The sequence below is a fragment of the Strongylocentrotus purpuratus genome, unplaced genomic scaffold, assembly GCF_000002235.5.
Source record: "Strongylocentrotus purpuratus isolate Spur 01 unplaced genomic scaffold, Spur_5.0 spur5_scaffold_11, whole genome shotgun sequence".
Taxonomy (NCBI): Eukaryota; Metazoa; Echinodermata; class Echinoidea; order Camarodonta; family Strongylocentrotidae; genus Strongylocentrotus; species Strongylocentrotus purpuratus.
In genome coordinates this window covers 5,518,509-5,530,564 of record NW_022145596.1, presented here as the reverse complement: position 1 = coordinate 5,530,564, position 12,056 = coordinate 5,518,509, and the positions used below count along the sequence as shown (strand labels likewise).

At 35.8% G+C, this 12,056-nt stretch overlaps 1 protein-coding gene across 1 annotated transcript; it reads right to left on the bottom strand.

Moving 5' to 3' along the window:
* Positions 1-6,206: 6,206 nt before the first annotated feature.
* Positions 6,207-11,221, bottom strand: LOC115918489 (putative defense protein 3). Its single transcript, XM_030980458.1, has 4 exons — positions 10,831-11,221; positions 7,811-8,033; positions 7,108-7,178; positions 6,207-6,590 (listed from the first exon to the last, which is right to left on the bottom strand). The coding sequence occupies exons 1-4, from the start codon at positions 11,072-11,074 to the stop codon at positions 6,439-6,441; spliced, it is 690 nt and encodes a 229-aa protein (XP_030836318.1). The 5' UTR covers positions 11,075-11,221; the 3' UTR covers positions 6,207-6,438.
* Positions 11,222-12,056: the final 835 nt, after the last annotated feature.

Sequence of the window (12,056 nt, the reverse complement as noted above, 5' to 3'; positions counted from 1 at the left end):
CCATGACTGATTCTATATGGCGGTTGAGGTGGGGGATGGGGAACCTTATGCCCCCACTTATCGACGCCCATATTTTTTTCATGCACCTGTCAATGGCAGGCTTTGTAGTTTACTTTTTGTCTACGTGATTTCACTAAGCAAAAAAATGATGTACTAGAATTTGACGATTATTCGTAGTTTAAGGAGTGTATGAACAAAATATAGCGGCGAGGTGGGGGAGGAGGGGGGGGGGGGACTATACACCCCCACTTACCGACGCCCATATTTTTCATGCACCTGTCAATGGCAGGCTTTTTAGTTTACTTTTTGTCTACGTGATTTCACTAAGCAAAAAAAATGATGCAATTAGAATTTGACGATTATTCGTCGTTCAAGGTGTGTATGAACAAAAATGAAACCCAAGTTTAAGTGCTAAATAACTCGATAATTTTTAAATTATCCTTCGGTTAATGTATATATGATCAGAAAGCTCGATTTCTCTTCTTCCTTATGACACCAAATCATGATCAAGAAGTCACGCATGACTAATTTCAGAAAGCCCAAAGTGACAGTGTCAGAAACCCAATTGCTAAAAAAAAAAAGTGGATGGCTGTTACGTTTGGGTCATTAGGGTTTTGAAATGATATAGTACAATGATATGAAATTAATAATCAAACATTTAAACCTAAAACATCATTGAAAAACTCCTTTCCTCTTCTTTCATATGAAACAATAGTCATAATGGAAGGATCAGGCATGAGTGAGCAGGTAGCATAATTTGCAAATGATTAAGCACGTACAATTTTGTTTAATACAAACAAAACGATGCAGTTGAACATATGTCATTTTGGCAGACCCGTTAAAAAGTGCGTCCGCTCGTTCCCAGAGTAATTCTTCATCATGATTATGGTGCCATTACGAAGTGATTATGATTTTGAGATTATAAACTTTTAGATGATATATATTTCCACTGATAAATAGTTCCATACCCCTTCTTTTCTTAAAAAGCAACATGAACCCAATTTTGATAGGCGTCATTCGCTTATTTTGGACAATATTATTGCGTTCCTGATGCACTTGTACTTCAGGCAGTCTGAAATCGGTTAAACGTGACTTCTGGTATTGATATCATTACGAAAGAAGAGAAAATGAGCTTTCCAACAATGTACAAACTAATAAAAAATGATGAGAAATTCTTAAGAAATTTATCAACAACCTTGGTTTTTTTTTTTTTTTTTAAGGGACACCCTGTATTTAGAGAGAAATTTCACTATTTGCACATTTTGTCAACATTCACTAGCTGCACAGTGTTTGAAGCTTACATAGACTTCTAGTTCAAAGTCCAGTGTTATAATTGATTAAACCGACTTTGTTTGTTTGGTATGATACAAATATCTGCATAGACAAGGGCGTCATGACAATGTAAGAATTCTATTTTTGTGTTTAGGGCCATTCGCCGACTAACCTTGCTTTCCAGTAATAGTGCAGCAGCGTGAACTATCTCGTTTCAAGCGTGTCTGGTGCACTTGGGCAAAATATTTGTTTAGGTTGTAAGAAGATTATGCCACTTCATCGGTTCATGGACAAATTATCTTCCCAGTCTATTTTATCATTTATTTCACTGTTTTTTTAGAAGTTAAGAGAAATAAGTATACCCGGTCATATATATTTTTAAAAGAAATCAAACGGTATTTCAAAATACATTTCTTGTTACTAGGAAATTTCGTATCCTACCACAGCCTCGTATATTACCCATGATGGTTACATTACTTCTTATCTGAGTGTCTACATGTAAGGTACTGCTAGTTGGATATCTTTTTGAAAATAATAATTATAAGTTTATTGCATAGTAACATAGTAAACATAGTAATGAGTGGTACATTATAGCTTACATTTGGATATCTTGATATAAACGAAATGATGTCGGTCATAATTCATTTGAGATTGCCTAGTTATGAAGTTAGTAGCAAGAAAAAAATGATATGACCTTCAATCTAGTTTTCCCAAAACACGATCACATATATAACATTATTTTTGATATTTTCGGTCTATGATGACTCGTCCATCAAAACGTCTTCTTAGACCAAGCATAACCAGTTAAAAGAAATACAAAGTAAACATACCTCTTTGACATTGATATCTGGTAATTTTTGCCCTTTCCCAATTCGTGTTCAATTATGTAATGATTTATTTGTAACAAAATAATAAAAATATGAAATTCATTTTTTTCCCCATTGATTTGTCCGACCTTTTTAAATTTAATTTGCAAAAGACTGACGCACACCATTCTCACTGTTTACTCACAAATGCTTTCAATAATATCTATAATTGAGGCTGCATAACACAAACATCACGCTCCGTAAATATTAACATCTAATTCAATTTCAGATAAGAGGTAATATGCCACTGGTGATAGATGAGCTCTACTCCCTGACTAATAATTAATACCGCACTAAACACGGTTGCACATGAAATTGGAATCATTTTGTCTAACCTCTTTTCATGAAATGATTGTGACAATATAGTTTATTCTTGGCTGACACAAATCTACACAGACAAGCTTTTCTTATCTCTTTTATGAATTCATTGTGTCGATATGGTTTCTTCTTGATAGATAAAGTTTATGTGGTCTCATTACTGTATTGATCCATATATGTGAGTCTTTTGATTGATCAATATAAAGTTGTGAGAACTTTATAAATCAAGAATAAATCATTTGGTAATAATCACTTCATAAAAACAGATAAGTAAAACATTATTCCAACTTTATGGGCAACCGTGTATAATGTTCTCATAACTTTATTGAGTAATCTAAAAAATCATATATATTGATCAATAAAATGCTAAGAAGACATGAACTATATAAATCAAGAATAAAACCATATTGCCACGATCATTTCGTGAACAGAGGTAAGAAAAATTATTCTAACTTTATTGGCATCAGCGGATTTTCTTCCAAGGAAACTACTAGATTACTTTGTGTTTTCTTCGTAATAAATCTATTGGGATAACATCATTTTGTTGGTCGTGTTTGTGCACGCAAATTTTTAATCGCACATTGCTGTAATGTCATACGTTTATGAAAAAACTTCTTGTTGTTGTTGGTTTTTATGGCGTTTTCCATCGTCGTCGGATGATTTTCGCCAGGCAATGTACGTGAGAGGGCGTAGTTTCTGGTCCTCTCTTCGTATTGTTGCTCTGTTGGATCGACGATAGCCTGTGACGTTGTGTTTATGAAATTAATAATGTCAGTACAATAACATATTTTAGTAGTTATTTTCTGTATTCAATACAGAAAATAACTACTAAAATACATTAGGAAGGAAAGGATGAAGTGGTTGAATATTAGTTGCGTTTAATTCATTATGTTAAGACGTTAGTTTGACGCCTCTCTTCGTATAATGAAACCAGTGATTCATACTGAGGATAGCTAGAACTGTTCACGTATCAACTGCTCTCACATTCACAATTTATGGGAAAAAAAAGTTACTCACTTTGCATTACTCACTAATCTAATTAGATATGTCAGGGCGGAACATTTCCCCGTAATATATAATAACCATATATAAAAATATTATAAATTCATTTGCATACAAGACAACATAATTTTGACATCATTTGCACATTTACAATTTAATAAAAACTCACTGGATGATGACGACATCGATATAGTAGGGTATATTATCTAATGAGATGAATTTCCATTTCCTGTATTATTTTTCTGAAATGCATAGGATTTGTAACTTCCTTTAAAAAAAAATTCTTCCTGTTTTGTTATCACATAATGTAAATTTGTCATTGTACTTCCTTATATGTATAATTATGTTGTCCCATGACCATTCTTATTCTTAAACCGATGGGAAAAAGAAGACTTTCTGTTTTGACGGACATTCAATTATTGTTTTGTTATTTTAGTTATGTGACGTAAATTCTCACTTGTTATGTACAAATATTTCATGTAAAGATTGTTTTTATGTAAAAGATATTGTATTATGTACTGGGAGCAGCATGTTCGGGGCATACGAAACGGCATCATTGTGGCATTTCATTTCTGTCACCTGACCTATATGTTGCTACCACTCTTTTTTACATGCTGTTTTCATATTCTTTAAAAAAAATATATCTACCTGTCTCTTATCTTTAGTAATGTATTCATTTTATCGAGAAAAAACATTTCTGTTAATATTTTGTCTTTCTCTTTTTACTTTATTTTTGTTAGGCGTAGATTGGCACCGACAAATTGAATTATCAATTTTATTTCAGTAAAAGTTAGATAACTTTCGTATTGTGTTCTACCTCCTCTTTAAACAATCTCAGATCCGCCCCTATTTCTTAGTAGGAAATTATATAGCTCTTCCATCTATACTTCTGCATGACATGCATTGGGATTTCCTCTCTCTGAATAATAATAATAATAACAATATTCCATGTTTATATAGCGCTCAATACATCGATCCAACGATGTGCCTAAGCGCTTTACAGATACATTATCACCCCGGTCATCGGATTCAGGCGTACCCGCACAGCACACAATGTTCATTTTTCCACTCCCAGGGGAGCTTTCCAGCCAGTCGCCATTTTACAAGCGCACACTTGCTCGTCCAACCATAATGACTTTCGCATCCTATACCGGGTACCCATTTAACACCTGGGTGGAGAATAGCAAATGCAGGTAAACATCTTGCTAAAGGATATTAGTGCCGTGGCGGGATTCGAACCCTCGACCTTCGCATCTCCAGTCGAGCGCCTTAAACCACTCGACCATGACACTCTGACTGATTTAATCATTACTAGTGCCGGATGTATCACTTTCTAATGAACAATTTACAGACAATTATTGTATTACACTCTGAAGCCTACAACCACCAATCTTTGCCTTTACCTTGTATAATATTATCTTTCATAATTATCCATATTTCCAATTATACTTCGGGCATCATTTCTCATGTTGAATCGCTTGTCACTGGTACGTAATAATATTATGGTCCAGGAGGCTAGCAACATTTGAAATGTTACATGTTTATTCAGAGAAGGCGCTATGGCTCAGTGATGGAGCAGTGGTCTCTTAACTGGGAGGTCCAAGATTCGAACCAAGTCGATGGGCTTGCGCCCATGACAAGACTTATTCCTCATTTCCATGGCCCTAGGGGAGTACTTAAAGACGTTGGCTCCTGGTTTCTTACTGACAAGCACGTACATACATGCCTTCTTAGCAGTCAAGTAACAACAAAGTACCATATCTAAACCACCATCTGAGATAGACCTAACATTACGCAGATTCTATAGCAGTGTTATAATAAATGATCACAATAAGATCAAAAGTACATGTGTACATGCGATTGATTCTACAAACTTTTTTTGGAGATATGGGATCGGTTTATCGTAAAAAGGAAAGAAGAGATGGAGGGGCAACAAAGAAAATACCCTAAATGATATAGAGAGGGGCACACAGAGAGAAACACAAAATAAATGGTCTTTGTGAAACAAACAACACATACATGACACAAGGAAGTAATACAAATATCAAATAAATCACAGCGTTTGCTTTTGTATCTATTATAAGTTTATTACAAAATATGAGTCTTTAATCAAGATTAAAAACTGCAAATAAGTTAACATGCCTTCATCATAACCAGTCATAAAACAGATGACGATCGTTTCGATTGATAAATAAAAAACAAATTGATGCATCTCTTCCTTGAGTTGAATTGTACGATACGATAAAGTTATCTCTGCAATATAATTTTAAAAAATCACTTTAAGTAGTTATACAAAATAAAATAGCGTCCTTTCAATCATTACATACAATAAAATGCTCAAAGTTTTGATTATAGACACTTTTTACACTTTTAGGCCTGTTGGAATGCTGTCCAGTGATGTTTAAAATATATCATTCTACTTGACGGGGGGAAGGAACAAGAAAAACAAAATCACCCCCTTTCATCCCAATCGAAAGCAAATAAAAAACCTTTTCACGTATTTTCCAGATGGAGACGCTCCCATTGAGGACAGCTTTATTCTTGACAGCCGTGATTACGAAATCTAACGGATCTAAAGTTATGCCAGTATTGCGGGAAGCTCTTATGGATCAGCAATAATACAAGGAGTAATCGTTCGTATGGAAGCTATCGAAAACCATCCTTGTGTTAAAAGCGTAGATCTTGCTTTTAATTCAAAGGCAAATGCTCTTCATAATTTACTATGATTTCAAAAAGGATTTTTTTTCCCCTTCATATTACCCGTAAGCCATTTTCTCTCTCATACTGCCCATTACACTACTTGCTTGATAATGGAAATGGTGAAACATACGAGTAGTGTTGGATAGCCACGTAAATATAATTTTTAAATACTTATGACGCACAACGTTTGCGCTACAACATTATCCTTTTTCTTTGCCCCTTTTTATATATATTTGTGCATATTCGCCTGTGATAATATAATACAATCGTCCTAGTCATTCTAATTATGTAGCTGCCGATGTTTTCGATAGAGGTCTTCTAAAGCCATGGTTCTATTTCTTAGCAGGGTTTTCCATGCCGACGTCGCCTTGTCCTCCAGATGGTGGAATTCATCTTCCATGGCGTCGAACTTGAGATGACGAATTTTAGACTCTATAAGCGAACAAATTGAAAAGATGTAAATAAAATGGAATTATTTCATATACGGACTGCATGGAGATGATGATGTTGATGATAATAATAATAATAACAGCAACAACAAAACACAAAACAATAATATCAACTTAATTTTAGCCTTAAATACTTAATAATAATAAATATTACAATAACAAGGAGGTTTGAGACTATTTATGATTTCATATTTCACGTTCATTATTGAAAATCTTGTTTTACTGGTAACCTGAGTCTTACATTGTACAGTGACCCTCTTAGGCTGATCTGCTGGTCTCTTCTTTTACACTAAATAAAAAAAATAAAAAAAATTTGCATAACAATAATACATCCTATACTACTAATAATAAATAATTGCAGTGTTTGTTTACCAAGTGTAGCCTTAACAGTATAAACAGTTGGACTCTTTTCCTGAGGACCAAACATTTACTATTACCCAAGCATCGCTAGGTACCCAAAGTTGATTCATTTAGATCTTTGGAGGGAATATATTTCTCACCTGTTTTATGTTGAATCTCGCTTGATTTGATTTCTGTCCAGAAGACATCATGATCTTGCGCCACAGTACCGCTGTTAGGAATGATATTGTAAGACATAATACAAAAGTTCTTAAAATCCGAGAAAATAATTAGGAATCACACATTATAACTCCCAAGTGAAGGATAGAAAGCAATACAACTGATGAATGTTAAAATAGAATATAAAAACCACTGAAATATAGAACATTCTCAAGAAAAAAAAGTTAGAAATTGAGAAGAGAGATACAAAAAGGGGACAAACAATAGGATGAGAAACTTCAAAGGTAGGATGATAATCTTCCATCGAGGAAGACCTTTAAGGCGACGTTAATCTTCAGAGAAGAGGAATGAGACTGAATAAGGATTATGAAATGGAAATAAGAAGAATCGGATAAACTTTTAGACAAGGAAACTATTGAGAAATCTTAAACCAAGAAGAACGAACAATGCGCATATAATACATGACTTGTATACGAAGAGCAAGAGAAATGTCGGCTATACAAACAAACTTTCTCATCCATCATTTTGAACAATGATTCTCGGATCTCGGAAGTACTTTTGAAAAATATGATCTGCAGCAGTTCAGATTTTTCGTGTTTCTTAAGCCTTATGACAACCCCCCCCCCCCCCAAAAAAAAAAAAAAAAAAAAAAAAACTTGATGGCCATAAGATGGCAACACTTACAAGAACTCGATTGTGCCTACATCCTTCTTGGTGTGCCACATAAACATGATGCCCGGTAGCTTGTCGTCTGGGCTGGTGTGGGTGACACCATCATCCTCTGTCATGCATCCACGAAGCTGAGCGTTATCCGGTAGGGACGAGAAGTGCCCAACGGGCTCCTGGCCTCCAACGGATCGGGCCTGGATCAGGAACCCGCCATATGCTTGACTTCCTTCGATAGTAACTGTAAAGCCAGGAGAATTGAGAAAGGAAAAAAATGTTAATTTCGGTAAAGATTTATTATGATATTCACGCACGGCGAACCAAGGGGTACAACTAGACAATGTTCATAATAATAATAATAATAATATTTAATTTTTATATAGCGCTTATTACAAATGTCTCTAAGCGCTTTACCAATATACTATATAATAAGTAATGGATTTCAAATTCAACAAGTTTATTGAAATACAATTCTGACATATTAGGACTATCGATTAAATTAAATGAAGACAAAACAAAAATAGAGATATGATGGATAGAAACTGGACACATCGCATAATACTCGACGAAAAGTAATAACGCTATAAAAACAAAATACAATAGAGCTTAAGAAACAAAACATCAACAAAAAAATGGGCAAATTATATCATAACAAAAAGTGAGGTTGCCAACGAGATGTAGGGTTGAATGAGTTGGGTTCTGAAACGAAGACTGCACCATGTTCATTAAAATTGTCCGAAGGGTCGATCATAGATTCTTAAGCTTATTCCTCGACTTCCTTCAGGACAATACACTCTATATAGGACAACTTCGTTCCGGACAAACAGCCCCGACACCCGATGACAGATCCAGGGGGCAGAGGGGCTATGTGCCCATCCCTGCCATATCCAATCTGGCATTCTATAAGAACGCATCGAGTATGAAAAGAAAAACGTGTAAGTGTCCCTCATACGAGTTTTTTTTCTTCTTCAAACTTGAAGATATATTTTCGAGAGTTCACTATTCCATAACGGATACTCCCCCCCCTCCCCAACCCCCGGTAGGCATATTACGTGTACCTATTGGTATGACCAAGGAGTTTTTTTAGATCTGAAGTCCCAACTGGCAACAAATAATTTCAAGCAGCTCCCATTTTGCTAAGGTTGCATAATAGAATCTATACAGGTGTGCTGTTACCTTTGATGTCCGAGGTACGAAGCCACCAACATCATTGCACCAACATACAAAAGCCTAATTGCGTTAAGAAAGTGGCTTACATTATATAATAGCAGTTTTAATTGGTGAAAAAAAGTAATATTTTACAAATCTTAAACCTGCAATTTGACACTTTTCCGATTACTTCCGGATCACGAAAATAAAAAGTGAATTTGTTCAAATACAGTTCTTTATGATGTTAGATTAGTCAGATTAGTGCCCACCCATGCCCAGTCGAGTAATTTTGATTAATATTTCAGAAAATTTTGCTCCATTTCCTTTCGTTTGCCTCCTGTAAAGGTAAGCACTGTGTACTGCTCGTATTATGGTAGCGAAGAGTAATTATCATTACAAAAGCATATTTCCCTTTAAAAGTGGCCCGTTAGTTTGCAGCTAGGCAGATATCTTTTGTCTACGTATCTGCATAAAGATCCAATTAAGCACATGCCTGACATATTTTCTCCTGGCGGCATCGGACATAGTACAAAGGGAGTGAGCTAGACATGACTCCATCTCTTAAAACTCCTTGGTATGACTTCGCGATATTACGACACAAATACTGCCGCTAGTCTGATTTTCAGATAAAGCGACCCGCTATTGACTCTGTACAATGCAACGGTTATGTAATGACAGATTATTTGATTGTAAGTGCGTATAATGTCAAACATCTTCCAGACTGAGTGGGCATCTCATTCAAACTCAACAAAGGCCGTCTATAGCCCCGTCTATAGACCATAGCGAGGACCGCGGCAGGCAGCAGCGTAATATAAAAAGAGCTTCTTTTTTTCGTATTCTAACAACTACCTCCATTCAAAACCTTTCTGTTCTTAATAATGTTGACAAAATTGACAATCGTCATAATAGCTCGTTACAAATTATCTACATAAATGACAAATGACAAAAATATACTATAAGACTATCGTCATTCGTCATGTCTGCATGGACTCTGGAAAAAAAAAACATAGAAAACATGTGCCATTGATCAGTGGCGTAATGAGAAAAACTTCTCTTTTTTTGGGGGGGGGGGGGGGGTGTGGCAGAAGAAAAAAAACGCAAAATCATGTCATTTCAGCAAAATTTGTAAATCACTAGTATCGAATTAGAAGTAAGCCCCGTTTGAATTATTTTATCCCCCCCCCCCCCCCCCCCCCCCCCCATCATTACGCCAGTGCCATTGATAATGAAGGTGTCCTCGCGCCGGGCAATCTCGAAGAGTCGATAGATTTTATGTAGATTATGAATTATCTTGTAGGAAGGAGCATTTCAATGGGAGGCAATCTCGAGTACCGAGCAGTAAAAGTTCATGTAAGGAAATTAAATGTTATCATTCATTTGATCCTGTGAAGTTAATAAGGTCTTCTGGTGTGAACTCCACCCTTAGATATTTTTTTTCTCTCCAAATACCCCCTTTAAAAAAGTACATTTAAAGAAAGGTATGTACATGTATATACAGACCTATACTTTATAAATACATATAATGTACTTATATGAATGTACATTTTGAAGAAATATATTATAAGCATTGATTTTGTGTCTGCGTGTCTGCATGTTTAGCTAATCGAAATATATTTTATACCTATACTAGTACTACATGCATATTTTGGTGGATGTTGCTTTTGAAGTTTTAAAGTTAAACGATGGGTGCTTGCTTTATCTTATACTTTTCAATAATCTTTATCTTTTAATAATTAATATGTTTCTCTTTCCCAAATTAATTTAAAATTCATGTTAAATAAGCCTACCAACACGGGAAAGCTTTTCGACTGTGACCTATATTATAGGCTACCAATCGACTTATTAGATAATTTATGAAGAATAGGGAGTGAATTATCTTCCGGACTCACCTGTAATTTTGTGACCGATTTTATATTCCTTTGAATCTACAGTGAATGAATAGGGACTAGGTCCTTCGTGCGGCTCGATGATTTCCCCATCCGTCGTGTGGTGTTGCGGGGCAGCGTCGGCGCAGGCCTCCTTTGGCGCCCCGTCTGGATAGGCGTGAACGTTTGAGCTTATGAACTGCAGTAAGATAGTGGTAAGCACCAGAACGAGACGAGAGTTTCTGACCGGTAACGCCATGTTGGACATTAATGATATGGTCACTTTGAAGTTAGACTTACAACTTGGCAAGTTTGATGGGTTAGGTAGGCGTGATCACAACATTTTCTGTAGATTTGTACTATCCCAATATTACGTTGTTGATTTGACCTTTGTTCCTTCTGCTTGTTTAGTTGTGTGTAAACATGGTTTAACGCACCTTTGGTCGATGTCGCCTACGCTGTTAAAGAGTTACCTAGCCTAAATGGCCTGAATATGCATAATGATTACCCAATTAGAAACTAAGACTGTACACGCATTGTGATACTGATCACCTACTTATCCTACTTTTAATTATATATTTAACCTTCCACGGGGTTCCTTTATTATGCAATTTAATACAAACATGGAACATATTAAATAATATAGACATGCATAATATTTCGTGTTGATATCTCTTGGCCAAGCGGCATATCGCTATAAAAACATGAGAAATGGATGGACGCCAATCGGGGCGCCAATCGGGGCGCCATGTGTCCTATTCTTGGATTGATGGCGTGATAAAGGCAACATATACATGGAATAAGGGTTTACTTGTCTGACCTGAAATAAATGTAGAGATAACTCTCACATTGAACAGTGATAAATGACGGAAGGAAGGAAGAGTTCAAGGGAAAGGAAAGTGATTAGTTTCTAATTTAAGAGAATATGCCGCTGATAATGGGCATGCCTCTTAATTACCCCCCCCCCCCCTTCCCACCTCCCTATGGGGAAGAGAGAGAGAGGGTGATGTGAGAAGGAAACATCGACATCTCTCATCATGGCAACGCCCCCCCCCCCCCACAACCCCCATTCCCTTCCCTGCAAGACTTTGCTAGACTCTGTCAGGTCCGTCGCAAATTCGTTGTAAGAACCGATAAAGATCAGCTAGTGCCCCACCCCATAAAATTGCACGTTACGCCACTGTATTGAATTATATATATATATATATATATATATATATATATATATATATATATATATATATATATAT